Genomic DNA, 16,674 nt, shown 5'->3' with positions numbered 1-16,674 from the left:
TTGACTTTTATTAAAGAATACAGAAAAGAGCAACCAGAATGATTGAGGGAATGGAGGGGGTTATGAGGAGCGATTATGTAAATTGGCTATGTTCTTACTGGAAAAGAGAAGCTTGAGAGATGAGAAGATTGCTGTTGTAGATTTCTAAAGGGACTAGATAATGTAGACCATGTAGACTATTTCACCTTGTCCAGAGCAGTAAAACCAGCGGACAAAACTAATCCGCGGATACATTATTTCGGTGAGTGAGTAATCAATCTATGGCACAAGTTTCCTAGGGTGAAAGCAGTTAGTATTAATTCCTTCAAATGCAAATTATATAGATTTCTTTCAGAAGATAACATTTTGGGATACAGCATGTGAGTGATTTGAGATTGACCTGGTAAGTTTAGTATGCATGGGAGGAACAGGTGACTTTGGACCTATGGTTCCCAAAGCTCTTGCGTCATATCTGGGAATGTTGTGGACTGATTGATTGCAATGATTAGTCAAAAACTCCATTATCATTGTATCATGCGACTGCCAGGATGGTAGAAGGTGAACTGGATGGACCTTGGTCTTTTCTCATCTAGCAATTCCGATGTTCCCATGATTGGAACCTGCCTTAGTGGTTCCGTTGTGGGCCTAGAACAAAAATAAATTAATAAATAGAACAGAAAATGCAGCAGATTAGGGGGTGGTATGGTAGTGTAGTGGTTATGTTACTGGATTCGTATTCCTGAGGCTTGGACTAATAATTCAGAGAATGAGAGTTCAGATCCCACCATTTCTGTTTGAGAATTTGAATTCAGTTTAAAAATATATTTTGGAAATATAAAGCTGGAATCAGTTTTTTAGAAAAAGTGACCATAATGCTGCTGGATTGTCATTAAAAACCCATTTGGTTCACTGATGTCCTTTAGGGAAGGAAACCTGCTGTCCTTACCCAGTCTGGCCTATATGTGACTCCAGTCCCACACCAACATGGTTCATTCTTAACAGCCCTCTGAAGTGGCCTAGAGAGCCACTCACTTGTATTAAATTGCTATAGTGGTTCAAGATGAAAGCCCACCACCACCTTCTCAGGTCAACTAGGGATAGGCAATAAATGATGGCTTTGCCAATGAAAACCACATCCCAAGAATAAATTTTTTCAAATGGAACCATTTTGCATTGACGTTTCTGAATTTCCCAAGAGAGTGCACGGCCTGGAGAACATAAGAACATAAGAAATAGGAGCAGGAGTAGGCCAATCGGCCCCTCGAGCCTGCTCCGCCATTCAATAAGATCATGGCTGATCTGATCCTAACCTCAAATTTAAATTCATGTCCAATTTCCTGCCTGCTCCCCGTAACCCCTAATTCCCCTTACTTCTAGGAAACTGTCTATTTCTGTTTTAAATTTATTTAATGATGTAGCTTCCACAGCTTCCTGAGGCAGCAAATTCCACAGACCTACTACCCTCTGAGTGAAGAAGTTTCTCCTCATCTCAGTTTTGAAAGAGCAGCCCCTTATTCTAAGATTATACCCCCTAGTTCTAGTTTCACCCATCCTTGGGAACATCCTTACCGCATCCACCCGATCAAGCCCCTTCACAATCTTATATGTTTCAATAAGATCGCCTCTCATTCTTCTGAACTCCAATGAGTAGAGTCCCAATCTACTCAACCTCTCCTCATATGTCCACCCCCTCATCCCCGGGATTAACCGAGTGAACCTTCTTTGTACTGCTAAAACTAGAATAACAGTGCATTCCTTCTGTATTTAACTAACAAGGTGCAGGGTGGAGTCAGGGTTGCCATGGAGCAGCTCATGCAGGAGGACTCCAAGCCTTTTGAGCTGGCCCTCATAGGACTAGCCAAGGCAAAAATGACTTTGGAGAGCTACAAAATTATGCTGCTTTGTAAGCATGGATCTTTCATGCCGAAGAAAGAAAGTGCTGCCCTGTGCTCAGAAAATGAAGACTTTGAAAAAGCTTACCAACCCGAAGGTGTCACAGAGAGAAGTGGCGAAACAGGTTACAGCTTCACTAGTGCTGGTGAGGATGAGGAACTGAAAGAAATTAGTATTAGTAAAAAACTGGTACTAGAGAAATAAATGGGATTGAAAGTCGATAAATCCCAAGGACCTAATGATCTACATCCTGGAGCTTTGAAACAGGTGGCTATAGAGATAGTAGATGCATTGGTTGTCATCTTCCAAAATTCTATAGATTCTGGAATGGTTCCTCCAGATTGGAGGGTAGCAAATGTAACCCCACTATTTAAGGAAGGAGGGAGAGAGAAAACAGGGAACTACAGACCTGTTAGCCTGACACCAGCAGTAGGGAAAATGCCAGAATCTATTATTAAGGATGTGACAACAGGACACTTAGAAAATAATAATAGGATTTGGCAGAGTCAACATGGATTTATGAAAGAGAAATCATGTTTGACAAACCTATTGGTGTTCTTTGAGGATGCAACTAGTAGAATAGCTAAGGGGGAACCAATGGATGTGGTGTATTTGGATTTTCAGAAGACTTTTGATAAGGTCCCACACAAGAGGTTGGTGAACAAAGTTAGATCACATGGAATTGGGGGTGATATACTGGCATGGATTGAGAATTGGTTAACAGACAGGAAACAGAGAGTAGGAATAAACAGGTCTTTTTCAGGTTGGCAGACTGTGACTAGTGGGGTACCGCAGGGATCAGTGCTTGGGCCCCAGCTATTCACAATCTATATCAATGATTTGGATGAGGGGACCAAATGTAATCTTCCAAGTTTGCTGATGACCCAAAACTAGGTGGGAATGTGAGTTGTGAGGAGGATGCAAAGAGGCTTCAGGGGGATATAGACAGGCTAAGTGAATGGGCAAGAACATGGCAGATGGAATATAACAGCTTGACCAGATTACATTTTTTTCTCTCCATTCCTGAAGCTGCTGACTGCCATTTTCCTGCACCATCCCCATATCCCTTGATGCCTTTAATATCCAGAAATCTATCGACCTCTGTTTTGAATGTAGTCAATGACTGAGCCTCCTCAGCCCTCTGGGGTCGAGAATTCCAAAGATTCACCACCCTCTGAGTGAAGAAATTTCTCCTCATCTCAATCCTAAATGGAGAGAAAAAAATGTAATCTGGTCAAGCTGTTATCAACAAGATCTCTGAAGTAAGATGAAGGGTAGGAACAATGAGCCAATACAAACGGAACAGGCTAACAATTGAGGTGACAGGAACTTGAATTTCAGTAACAGTTGACTAATAGACCAATAATGTTCAATATCACTGTGTTCTGGATATGAGAAAAAAGAAAGTATTCAATCATCTACTACACATGATTGGGAAATTATTGACTGATTTTTGTCCTTTTCTAGAAGAATTATTCTGGAGGATGGCAGTCTCAGAATAGCCAATGTGACAAAGAGGGATGGCGGACGCTACACTTGTATTGCTCGGAATTATTTTGGGTCAGCCAACAGCACAGGAACCTTGATGGTGAAAGGTACTGATTCACTGACATGATTTACATGTATGCATAGAGCTGTAATATCCTATAGGGCCATTGGTTGCTAGTTGAAGACATAATGATTCAAGTAAACCATTTTTTAAAAATCACAAATATTGCATATTGGATATTGTCCAGCAGTGGCAAGTATTTTATCATTTATTTGCAAACAGAACAATATGTTGACGATTGCACGTGACATCTTCATGACAAAAGTGACTGCATGCATTGTCTGGACATTTTTAAAACAAAAGAATGCTACTCATTTCATAAACGGTGCTTCCCCTTTAAAAAGAACGAAGGAATAAAGAAGATATGAAACAAATAGGAGAATGTTTCTTCAGGTTTTGTATTTCAAAAAGGTTTTCTTTCCTTTAATAACTTGCAAGACAGACACGTTACCATTTATACTACGAGTAGGCTGCAATGATATCATTGGTGATATAATTGAATCTGTCTGGTGATTCATATTTATAATTTTTATCTTAGTTTAAAACGATGAAATCAGTAAATACCAAGTTGTAAATATTTTACAAAATAAAGCATCTCCAGTATTGTGAGCTCCTTGTTGCACTACAACTGAGCAGTCTGAGTAGGTTATTCCTGAGACTGCCCAATACAATGATGCTCTCCCTTTATTTGAAGTTCTGCCTTCAACAATCCATAATGATCGCATTCAAAATATTATGGGCCTTTGATATTCCTATTCCACTTAGGCAAATAGCGAGATGAAATGCAATCTTGCTTTTGCACACAATCTTCTGAAATGAATATTGTCGACAACCAACATAAACTCAACAGGTAGACAGACAGCTGTCTAAATAAATAAGAGAGGCTGTAGAGAATCATAATTTGATTTCAGTGTCCCACTGAATGATATGAGGAAATGGAGCGGCACGGATGGAAAGTTGGTTGATGGACCAGAAACAAAGGGTTAGGGCTAATGGCTGTTGCTCGAATTAAGGAAAGATTGGAAGCATTAGTTCATGGGGTGAGTGCTAGCTTCATTTTTGTTCTCAATTTTATGTAGCTAATTTGGACTTGGGCACAGGGATATCAAAATTTGCTGATGACATAAAGTAAGGGCTTGGCATATGCCTTCAGGAGGATATGGACAGATTTGTGGAAGTTGCAATTCAATGTCAAGAACCGTAAGGTAACGATTTTTAGATGAAAAGACAAAGAATTGGAAAGATGATGAACAGAAAAACCTGAAGGCTCAAATACGTAATTTCCTGAAAATGCGAGTGTAGATAGACAAACCCATTAAAGGCCAATAGCATTTTGCTTTTTTTTAAGTAGGAGCATAGAATACAATAGCAAAGCGCTTATAATAAATTTGTATAAGGCAATGATTAGGCTACAGTTAAAGTATTGTTTTTGGCGCCCCATTATAGAAAGGACTTCAAAGCGATAGAGAGCAAACAGGATAGATTCACCGGGATGATACCAGGAATGAGAGACTATAGTTACGAGGAGAGATTTGAGACACTGAGATGATGTCCACTCAAGCAGAGAAGTTTAGGAGGAGAGTTAATAGAGGATTTTAAAATTATGAATGATATTGATTGGCTGAATAGGGGGAAACCATGGAGTGTCAATTACAAGGGGTTATCAATTTAAAATTGTTGCTAAGAGAATGAGGAAAGAGTTAAGGACAAATTTCTTTATAGTATGAAGCATTAGACCATTGAATTCTTTGCCCCAGAGTACTTGATGCAGAGACACTTCAGGGAAAAGTGGATAAACATTTGAAGCAGAGGAAGATACAGAGCTACGAGGAGAGAGCAGGGTAGTGGGATTAGTTTTGGATTACTCTCACAAAGAGCTGGCGCAGACAAAGTACGTCAAGTGCTGAAAACTTCCATGATTCTATGGTTCTAGTTGAAAGGGCAATAGAAAGGCAGATTGTAGTGGAAAGGTCCTTTTTTGATTTATGTTAATTGTAGGATGTATATTAAAGGTCCTTTGAGGTATGTGTTGCGAAGAGTTATTACAGAGAATTAAAAAAAAAGTGGATGTGCCAAAAAGATTTTTCAGGAATCTATTGACACAAGTAGATATTGAAAGAAGAAAGAAGGGCCTCAGGACGTCCCAAAGCATTTGACAAACTTTTGAAGTGTAGTCATTGTTGTAATGTAGGAAATGTGGCAGCCAATATGCGCAAAGCAAGGTCCCACAAACAGCAATATGATAATGACCAGATAATCTGGTTTAGTGATTTTGGTTAAGGGATAAATATTGGCCAGGACATGGGGAGACCTCCCCATCTCTTCTAAATAGTGCCGTGGGATCTTTTATGTCCACCTAAGAGGGCAGACGGAGCCTCGGTTAAACGTCTCATCTGAAAGATGACACCTCCAACAGTGCAGCACTTAGTACCGCACTGAAGTGTCAGCCTAGATTTTGTGCTCAAATCCCTTGATTTGAATCCACAACCTTTTGACTCACAGGCACTGAGCCATGGCTAAGCATGTATTGGTAAATCATGAGATGAAGAAACTCAAATAATTAACCGTTGCTGTACAGGGGATGAATGCTGAAAGCTGATGGTGAGCACACTCAGTGGTCTACAGTTTCTTTTGTGTCAAAGATTCATGTGACCTGATGGAGCAGAGATGCTGAACAAATCAAGGAGGTGACGGTGTCCCCACAACGTTGCTACTCTTGTCCATCTTGGTGGTAGAGGTTTCAGCAGAAGGAGATGCAGTTGAAATAGCCTTGCTACAGTACATCCTCTAGACATACATACTGCAGGCACAGTGGTGGAAATTGAGTCCTGTGGTAAGGGCGCCAATCAAGCAAACCACCCTGGATTGTCTTGCACTTATTGAGTGTTGTAGCAACAGCACACATCCAGACAAATAGTGAGTATTCCAATGCCTGCCAGATTTGAGCTTTGTAGATGCTGGAGAGCCTTTTAGGGGTCAGAAAGCAAGACACTCAGTGCAGAGTGCCTGGCTGCCCTATACTTGAAACCACTGTGTTGATATGGCTGTTCAGCTTCTGGTCATTGGTAACCCTCAAGATGGTGGGGGACTTGGCGATGCTGGTGCTATTTAATATCAAGAGGAGATGACTGGATTTTCTCTTATTGGAGATGGACATTACATGGAACTTATGCGCTACGAATGTTACTGTCACTTGTCAGCCTAACCCTGGGTGTTATTCAGGTCCTACTGTAGGCTGGCATGAGTTGCTTCATTATCAGAAGAGTTGTGAATGAATTGAACACTGTGCAATCATCTCCACTCCTGACCTTATGTTGCAGGTATCAGCGGGGCATTTATCCCGCTGATCCCTAAAGCACGGATTCCCATGCTCGTCTTAGCGAGTCCCAGCAACTTTATATTCGGCTTGCAGTTGACCGCGCTTTGGGAACCAGCAGCACAAACAACACACTGACACCAATATAAAAGGCCCTTTAAAAAATCCTGAGTGGTGATAGACTGATTCAAAGTATGACTGTCCTTCCATTGTTATTTGAAATAACCATTTACAGCTAGTCAACATGAGTACTGCAAATGTGCATGAACCTTTAGAGATCTATTCATAGAGAAGGAAGATCAAAAATTAACAGGAAAAAAAGGGAATGGAATTAAAATCCCATTTTGCATGCTGTTTCATTTCTTTTTGCTGTGAGAACCTATGCTGGTGTATCTGGGAATCTCGATTAATCTTATCTGAAAATCAATTCTGTTTTCTGCTACCTAGGAGCTCTAAATTTCATGATCCTCCTTAGATCAAAAGCATCAGCAGGCATGCATCATTGCATATTGTTTTTTTCCTGTAGGGACTATATTCACAGAGGTTGTCCAACCATGGCCCCCAATGCCAACCATCTAGCGAAGTGAGGCCTCATTACAGGTAATCCTGTCAGCTGATTAGCTCACAGTGGAGCAGCTGATGGATCAGCATTTTTCTCCAGCTGACAGCTCATGCCACCACCTGCCTACAACTTCAACTACAGTAGTGCAATTATGTAAGGGAACTGCATCCAGTCCCTGTGGCAGTAGTAAAGAAAGAAGAAAGAAAGAATTTGCATTTACAAAGTGCCCTTCAAATCCTTATGATGTCCCAAAATGTTTTTACAACCAATGAATTATCTAGTCTATTCTGGAGTGACACTTCAGTGCAGTACTGAGGGAATGCTGCACTGTCGGAGGTGCCATCTTTTATTCAACTTTCTCCCCTCCCAGGTGGATGTAAAAGATTCCATGATACTATTTGAAGAGAAGGGGAGTTCTCTCCCAGTATCTTGGCCAACATTTATCCCTCAACCAACGCCACTGAAAATAGATTAACTAATAATTTAACTTATTAATGTTTGTGGGACCTCGTTGTGCGCAATTGGCTGCTGTGTTTGCCTACAAAATAACAGTAATTACACTTCAAAAGCAATTCATTGGATATGGAGTGATTGGGGACATCCTGAGGCCATAAAAGACACTATATTAATACAAGTTCATTCTTTCATCATTAGACGGGGATCCCAAGAGATTGGCTATTTTTGAAAATTGAGTGGTTGCATCTTGAATAACGAAACCCTTACACATGCTGCAATTATCCATGTAAAGGCTAAGCTTCAGCCCTAAAGAATTTAAATGGCCACTTCAGCCTTTGAAGTTTATTCGAGAATCATTTTCGGCTTTCATGATGGGGAACTTTGTCTGGGCATTGGAGCTTCCAACTACTGTAATCAATATAACATAACATAATTATAAAGTATATTTTAAAATAGAAAGAAGATTTTAAATAGAATGAGCAAAATTAAGAGTAATGTCTTTGTCTTAAAAGGGCTTACTTTGAAACAAAAATTAAGGAATAATCCTCCTTTAACTATGAGCTGTTTTTTAATTGGTGTCAGAATTGTAGTATTAACAATTGTGCTGCCAATATCACCAATTGCTCCATCAACACATCTCTTCCAATTAGGACAGGTCCTTAAGATGGCTCCACAGTGCAAAATCAAGAGGAAAGCAAGTATCCATGGGATAGTTCTCAAACTCTGTATTACTAGAGCAGATCATCCATGAAATAGGTCATTGTTTAGGGGTATATGGCAAAGTTAGACTTCTCTTTGGTTTTATTCCCCTTGGGAATGAGGTTGCTGTAATTGGTTTCTGGAATGGGTCTGTTCTAAAGCACGAAGGTTCCAGATATATTTCAAACTATAATTTATGTTGTCCTTTTTTTTTGCTGATTGTATGTATATGACCACAACAAAGATAGATGCAGCAGTTGGAAAGGAATAAATTGTTTGGCTCTTTTCCTCTGTGTGACATTGAGTCATGTTCATAGCTTTTTTGATCCATACTCATGGCATGGTTTTAAATGTATGAAGGTCAAAGAACGGAGAATGTAATTTCTCACCTTTCTCTACTCTTTCATCATCAGCCGGTTGTTTGATTTTACTTTCACAGGGATTTATGAAAACGCACCTTTTAATGACAACAATAAGGTCAATCAATCGAACTCTGTTAATGATGGCCAAGCCACAGTCTTAACAATCAGAATCAAAAGGGATTTAACAACATTTTATATGGCCTGTTGTGGCACAGAGGCAAGCAACTTGTGACAACGTTGTAGATAATTTTAAATGAGTTTTTAGTTGATATGGATGTTAGAGGAATAATCATTGTTCATTATAGATATTTTCAAATGTTGTAATTTAACATTTAAAAAAATATGTTTTTAAAAATGAGTGCTGCGGACTTGGGGTGTAGCCAGGCGCACAAATCTGTATACTTTCTGACCTCTGGATGCTGAATTTGTGGGCTCATGATGGAGCATTGGATTTGCTGACCAAGAGATGAGCCATGGAAATTGCTGCAGCTCTACTCTGATGATCGTTACGCTGCCTGATGTTGATGTTTTGCTCTGGGAATGGGCCCGGTGCTGTGGGCTGCAAATGGAAATTCCTGATCTTGCCATAGATCAGGAGGTCCCACCTTCACCGGAATGAAGCAGGAAATTCAGGTAGCAGCTGTCACCGGGACGAACAAGGAGAATGTTATCTCAGAGTGAGAGTGCCTCTGTGAGCTGCAGGGTTTGGAGAGAGAGAGTGAATTGGAGGGATGGACTGGAAAGTGCCTCAGCCAATGGCATTGGGCCTGGAATGAGAGAGTGCCTCTTTAAATTGCTGACAGGATGAAAGGAGAGAATGTTTCTGTGAACTGGAAAGAGGTTAGGAAAGTGAGTGTCTCTGTGAAGGAGAAAGCGACTGATTGAAGGTCAAAGAACCTATATGTTATTTTTTTTCTGTAATACTTTTAGATTAAAAATCTATCAATTATGAATTGAAAATTTTCTTTAAATTAACCAGAATTTACTATTTTTATTATAAACTTATGGATTTACCAGTGGTGCATTCCCCTGGACCTCTTTAGAAATCTTCATGCCCTGGATTTGGGTGGGGGACAACATTTGGAAGTAGCATGTATAATTTTAAATATGCTGTCTGTAACCTTGCTGGAGACTGATTTGGGAAACTAAGCATGACCAGATGAGGAAGCCAGAATTAATATCAACTGAGTTGATCACAATCCCAGAGTGCTTCAGTCAGTGTGCCATTTCAACAATGTACGTTCATTCCTCTCTCTCACGTTGTCAAATACAACTTATATTGAAACAAAAATATTCTAAAAATGAAAAGCAATTGATGGAGAGAAATTAAACTGAGGTAAAGTTAATCACAATTATTTGTGACTGATTGATTATTAACAGCATCACTGATGTTGACTGCCTTCCCAACCTGAATGACTCACTGACGATCAGAAATGCAACATTCATTTAAACTGAACCTTGGTTTGTATGAATTGTCAGAGAGTTCAATCTCTTTCACTCCACCAGATTCTGATAGAAAAAAAGCAAAATATGTTTAACTGGAAAGTTGAGCTTATACCTTTAACAGAAATTGATTTGCCCGTCTTAATGGAGGAAAGCAAATTCTAAGCTATCAAATTATTGTTTTTGATTTTTTTCTGGATATGCAAGCCCAGTAATTCACAATTTTCACAAAACTGCCCAGATCCGTTTTCTCCCTGTTTCAATTAGTTTATCCATTTCTCAGGTTGTTTCTTTTCGTTTTCTTCTGCTCTGTTGTTGAGTATTGTACTGAATTTGCTGAAGATTTGACTGCGAACAAACTTTTTCAAGATCTCTTATGCTTTCCCAAAACACGACAGTTGCACCTCCATGCTTCACTACCTTCGGATCAATTGGCACTCTTTGACTGGTGCACATGTAACTGGATTATATGTTCTTTACAGCAGCACTAGAGCTGTCTTGTTAGTTTTTGTGAAGTAGAGAACACTTTTCTCAGAGGGCTACCGGCTAAGCTGTTGACATTTAACTTGAGATGTCCTTCTTCCACATAAAAGTGTAGTTAGTAAGCACCAGTGACAGACTTTCAAAGTAAGAGCTGAATACAAAACCTCTCTGAGGCAGAAGCCATGCTAAACTAAGCTAACTAAGCATTCAATTTTTGTTAGGCTTTGATGAAAGCTTTATTAAACATTATATATATGTTTTAATTTGACCTGTCTGATCCCGCAAGCCTGAAAAAAATAATCTTCAAAGAGATGCAATTTATACCAAGTGTCTTGCTTCCTGAAGCTTGAGAAAAGGCCTCGTGGGTGTTTGGCAGATAGCGTTGCTGCCTTTAGTGTTCCAAGCGATCGTGGGACAGTGCTCTGAGATAAACAGGGGTGTATGAGTGCTACACCGTTATATCGCAGTTCCATCGTCTGTATGTAGAGCAACATTTAAAAGGCAAAATCTGATAAAGTGCGATTGTTAATCAGTAGTTATGTTCTTAGTGGATATGCAAAAATAATTCATCAGTATGTCGGTCACAAGGGGGAAATTAACAAAGCAGAAAATGGAAAATAGAATTGAAGAGTTATGACTTGCATGAGAATGAGGGCAAATTATTAGAATAAATTATGTACTGGATAATTGAAGTAGTGATTTTGAACAACATATTTTCATTCTTTCCTGTGATATGATGTAAAAATCCACCACAGCAACAGGTTCAGTGTATAAAATATTTAAATTTTGCTTTTTTAAAATGGGAATGAAATGTACCTCATTTATTGAACTACCAGTAGGCCCAAGGAATGTTCAGTATTCCCTGGGATCATTATTCTTTTTTAAAAAAAAAAGTTTTGAGCTCATAATAATTCTGAAACAAGCAGTGGTAATTTAATAATCAGACTGCTCAAATATGTCTTTATTACTGCAATATTATCCCTACAAAACCAAGATGTAAAGACTTCAAATAACTAGAAATTTTAATTTTGTTCAACCTGTCTTATTTTATCCATTCTCTGCTTTTTATTCTGTTTTTATTATTTTCATATAACTTTTAGTTAAATTCTAATTAACATATCCAATTCTAACCAATATATCTGAATCTAACTTATATATCCAATTCTAGCCCTTCTAATCCTTTTTTCCGTTAACACTGAAGACTTTTAAATACTTAACTTAATCAGTTTTTATCTTCCTCCCTGCTCCTGTTATCCTTTTGGAAGTGGGAACAATTTTGTAAAAAAATTAATTGACATTTGGCTGAAGACATTGTTTTGTATCTGCAATTCCCCACAGTGGGGAGTTGCAGTCTTGTCACAGACATGGCCAGGTCAATCCTTGACTCATTTGTATGCATTAAACCAGCAAAGAAAGAAAGATTTGCATTTATATAGTGCCTTTCATGACCTCAGTCCCAAAGTGCTTTACAGTCAATGAAGTACAGTTGAAATGTAGTCACTGTTGTAATGTAGGAAATAACAGCAGCCAATTTGTGCACAGCAAGCTCCCACAAACAACAATTAAATAATGACCAGATAATTTTTTTTTAGTGATGCTAGTTTTAGTCATGAGAAAGGACTGTCACTAGCCCAGTGAGCCTAACCATGCTTACCGTTGCAGTGCTAAGAATTAAATATGTTTATCTTTTTTACTTGTTTATAATTACTCTAGCATATTCCAGACCCAAATAGTCTCCTCTCTCCTCAGATCAGATGTTAAGGTGAGCCTATTGTCTCTGTCAGTGCCCAATGCACTGACTGGGGAAAGGACACAGAGTGCAGGGGCCTAAGGATCTGAATAGTGAATCTCCTGTAAGTGTAGGGATCAGTAATGATGTAGCACATTGTAACAACACTATGGCCAAGTGCTTCCGCTGTTGCACTCGTCGGTTCAAGAATTTCCATCCATTAAAGTGAGGTTGGAAAATTGTAGGCTCATGAGTATAAAAGCAGAAAACTCCTGTTTTCTGTCACACCGGTTGTATGACATTGGTTTGACCCTGCGATTCCACATACAGTGAGTTCAACACATCCATGCCTTCAGAGAGGGACCTTCAGTAGACAATCCTACCCTTGCCCAAAGGGAAGAGGAGCAAATCACCTCCGGCTACTCTTGACAACTTCCTATTCATAGACAAGGTTAAAGTAGAAATTACTCAAAGGAGGCATTCACGCCCTCAACCTCGGTTTACGTCATTTATTCAGTACTTACCATTTTCAAATGTCACCAGGAGCATTTGGTGCATGCAGTTGAAAGCAGTCGATCTTTAAGAAAGAAGTCTTGTTCATTGGCAACTCTTAATCAGTGCTTAGTAGTGAATTTACATTGGTGACTGAGTGGAGCTGGTTCTCAACAAGGCAACCCTATCGATAAAATGGATCATTTCAATGGGGAATTGGATAAGTACTTGAAGGGAAAAAAGTTGCAAGGCTACGGGGAAAGGGCGGGGGAGTGGGACTAGCTGGATTGCTCTTGCAGAGAGCTGGCATGAGCTCGATGGGCCGAATGGCCTCCTTCTGTGCTGTAATGATTCATTCACAGCCAAAGTTCACTGTCCAACTGTTAGAGTAAACTTGCTGAAATCTGCAGTGCTGCATATGTGCAAACCAAAAAAGTGTGTTCATTAATATAGCAGCCTGAACAGAGTGCATGAAGCAAGCAGAATAGGCCAAAGACATTAATAAATTTGGTATTGTTTATTTTGTATTGCCTCCAAATTGCTTCAAATATGAAACCTACTTCGCACCTAGAAAAGTGTGGACTTCATTAGGAGAGTAGATTTCAGCAAGTTTACTCTGACAGTTGGACAGTGAATTTAGGCTGTGAATAAATCATAAAATGGTTACAGCACAGAAGGAGGCCATTCAGCCCATTGAGCCCGTACCGGCTCTCTGCAAGAGCAATCCAGCTAGTCCCACTTCCCTGCCCTTTCCCCCTAGCCCTGCAAATTTTTTCCCTTCAAGTACATATCCAATTCCCTTTTGAAAGCCATGATTGAATCTACCTCCACCATCCTTTCAGGCAGTGCATTCCAGATCATAACCGCTCGCTGCATAAAAAAGCTTTTCCTCATGTCGCCTTTGGTTCTTTTGCCAATCACCTTAAGTCTGTGTCCTCTTTTTCTAGATCCTTCCACCAACGGGAACAGTTTCTTTCTATCTACTCTGTCCAGACCCCTCATGATTTTGAACACCTCTATCAAATCTCCTCTCAACCTGCTCTGTTCTAAGGAGAGCAATCCTAGCTTCTCCAGTCTACCTATGTAACTGAAGTCCCTCATCTAGTACATCTTTTCTGCACCCTCTCTATGGCCTTCATGTCCTTCCTAAAGTGCGGTGCCCAGAATTGGACACAATACTCCAGTTGTGGCCAAACCAGTGTTTTATAAAGGTTCATCATAACTTCCTTGCATTTGTACTCTATGCCTCTATTTATAAAGCCCAGGATCCCATATGCTTTTTTAACCACTTTCTCAACCTGCCCTGCCACCTGCAATGATTTGTGTACATATACCCCCAGGTCTCTCTGTTCCTGCACCCCCTTTAGAATTATGCCCTTTAGTTTATATTGCCTTTCCTTGTTCTTCCTACCAAAATGTATCACTTCACACTTCTGTGCTATAAATTTCACCTGCCACGTGCCCATTCCACCAGCCTGTCTATGTCCTCTTGAAGTCTATCATTATCCTTCTCACTGTTCACTACACTTCCAAGTTTTATGTCATCTGCAAATTTTGAAATTGCACCCTGTACACCCAAGTCCAAGTCATTAATATGTCAAGAAAAGCAGTGGCCCTAGTATCGACCTTTGGGGAACACCACTGTATACCTTCCTCTAGTCCGAAAAACAACCATTCACCACTACTCTCTGATTCCTGTCACTTAGCTAATTTTGTATCCATGCTGTCACTGCCCCTTTTATTCCATGGGCTTCAACTTTGCTGAAAGAGAAATTAAACAATGTGGATTATTTCATAACAATTTTTTTTTATTTTTGGGATATGGGAGTCGCTGACAAGGCCGGCATTTATTGTCCTTCCCTAGTTGCCCCTCTTGAACCGCTGCAGTCCATGTGGTGAAGGTAATCCCACAATGTTACTAGTTATGGAGTTCCAGGATTTTCACCCAAATATGATGATGGAATGTTGGGATGTTGTATGACTTGGAGGGCAACTTGGAAATGATGATTTCCCATGCATCTGCTGCCCTTGTCCTTCTAGCTGATAACAGGTCACTGGTTTTGGAGGTGCTTCTGAAGAAGCCTTGGTGAGTTGCTGCAGCACATCCTGTAGAGGGTACACACTGCAGCCACGGCATGCTGTGGTGGAGAGATGTTTAAGCTGGTGGATGGGGTGCTGATTAAGTGGACCCTTTTGTTCTTGATGGTGTTGAGTTTCTTGAGCGTTGTTGCAGCTGCACCCATCCTGGCAAGTGGGCAGTATTCCATCACACTCCTCACTTGTGCCTTGTAGTCATGATGTGGAGATGCCGGTGATGGACTGGGGTTGACAATTGTAAACAATTTTACAACACCAAGTTATAGTCCAGCAATTTTATTTTAAATTCACAAGCTTTCGGAGACTTCCTCCTTCCTCAGGTAAATGTTTCAGGAGCTCCTTGAAGCCTACGCATTTATACATATAGAACAATACATGGTGTTTACAGACTGCCCCTGCAACTGCCCGTTGCCAAGGCAATCACCGTGTTCAGACAGAGAGGTGTCACCTGCAGAACCCCCGAATACACATTCAACAAAAAAACAAACAGGGAAAAAAAACAGAGAAAAAAAACAGAGAGAGGCAGAAACATCCGGAAGGCAGAGAGAGCCAGCAAATGACCCATTATATTAAAAACAGATAACATTTGTTCGCTGGTGGGGTAACGTGTAGCGTGACATGAACCCAAGATCCCGGTTGAGGCCGTCCTCATGGGTGCGGAACTTGGCTATCAATTTCTGCTCGACGATTTTGCGTTGTCGTGTGTCTCGAAGGCCGCCTTGGAGTACGCTTACCCGAAGGTCGGTGGATGAATGTCCATGACTGCTGAAGTGTTCCCCGACTGGGAGGGAACCCTCCTGTTTGGCGATTGTTGCGCGGTGTCCGTTCATCCGTTGTCGCAGCGTCTGCATGGTCTCGCCAATGTACCATGCTCTGGGGCATCCTTTCCTGCAACGTATGAGGTAGACAACGTTGGCCGAGTCACAGGAGTATGAACCATGCACCTGGTGGGTGGTGTCCTCTCGTGTGATGGTGGTATCTGTGTCGATGATCTGGCATGTCTTGCAGAGGTTACCGTGGCAGGGTTGTGTGGCGTCGTGGACGCTGTTCTCTTGAAAGCTAGGTAATTTGCTGTGAACGATGGTCTGTTTGAGGTTGGGTGGCTGTTTAAAGGCGAGTAGTGGAGGTGTGGGGATGGCCATAGCGAGGTGTTTGTCCTCATTGATGACATGTTGAAGGCTGCGGAGAACATGGCGTAGTTTCTCCGCTCCGGGGAAGTACTGGACGACAAAGGGTACTCTGTTGGTTGCGTCCCGTGTTAGTCTCCTGAGGAGGTCTATGCGATTTTTTGCTGTAGCCTTCAACATGTCATCAATGAGGACAAACACCTCGCTATGGCCATCCCCACACCTCCACTACTCGCCTTTAAACAGCCACCCAACCTCAAACAGACCATCGTTCACAGCAAATTACCTAGCTTTCAAGAGAACAGCGTCCACGACGCCACACAACCCTGCCACGGTAACCTCTGCAAGACATGCCAGATCATCGACACAGATACCACCATCACACGAGAGGACACCACCCACCAGGTGCATGGTTCATACTCCTGTGACTCGGCCAACGTTGTCTACCTCATACGTTGCAGGAAAGGATGCCCCAGAGCATGGTACA

General features: G+C 40.8%; 1 protein-coding gene across 4 annotated transcripts in view; it reads left to right on the top strand.

Moving 5' to 3' along the window:
- Window positions 1–16,674, top strand: part of LOC137334260 (contactin-4-like) — a 1,825,202-nt gene that overhangs the window by 1,358,368 nt on the left and 450,160 nt on the right. For 3 of the 4 annotated variants that reach the window (XM_067998917.1, XM_067998915.1, XM_067998916.1), the window contains one exon: window positions 3,340–3,467. In XM_067998917.1, coding sequence (XP_067855018.1) covers window positions 3,340–3,467 — 128 coding nt within the window. The remainder of the gene's footprint in view (window positions 1–3,339; window positions 3,468–16,674) is intronic. The other variant, XM_067998918.1, reaches the window with a different exon arrangement.

The sequence above is a fragment of the Heptranchias perlo genome, chromosome 17 (assembly GCF_035084215.1).
Source record: "Heptranchias perlo isolate sHepPer1 chromosome 17, sHepPer1.hap1, whole genome shotgun sequence".
NCBI classification, from domain to species: domain Eukaryota; kingdom Metazoa; phylum Chordata; class Chondrichthyes; order Hexanchiformes; family Hexanchidae; genus Heptranchias; species Heptranchias perlo.
Note: the sequence above shows the minus strand (reverse complement) of the source record. Positions and strands in the feature narration are given on the sequence as shown.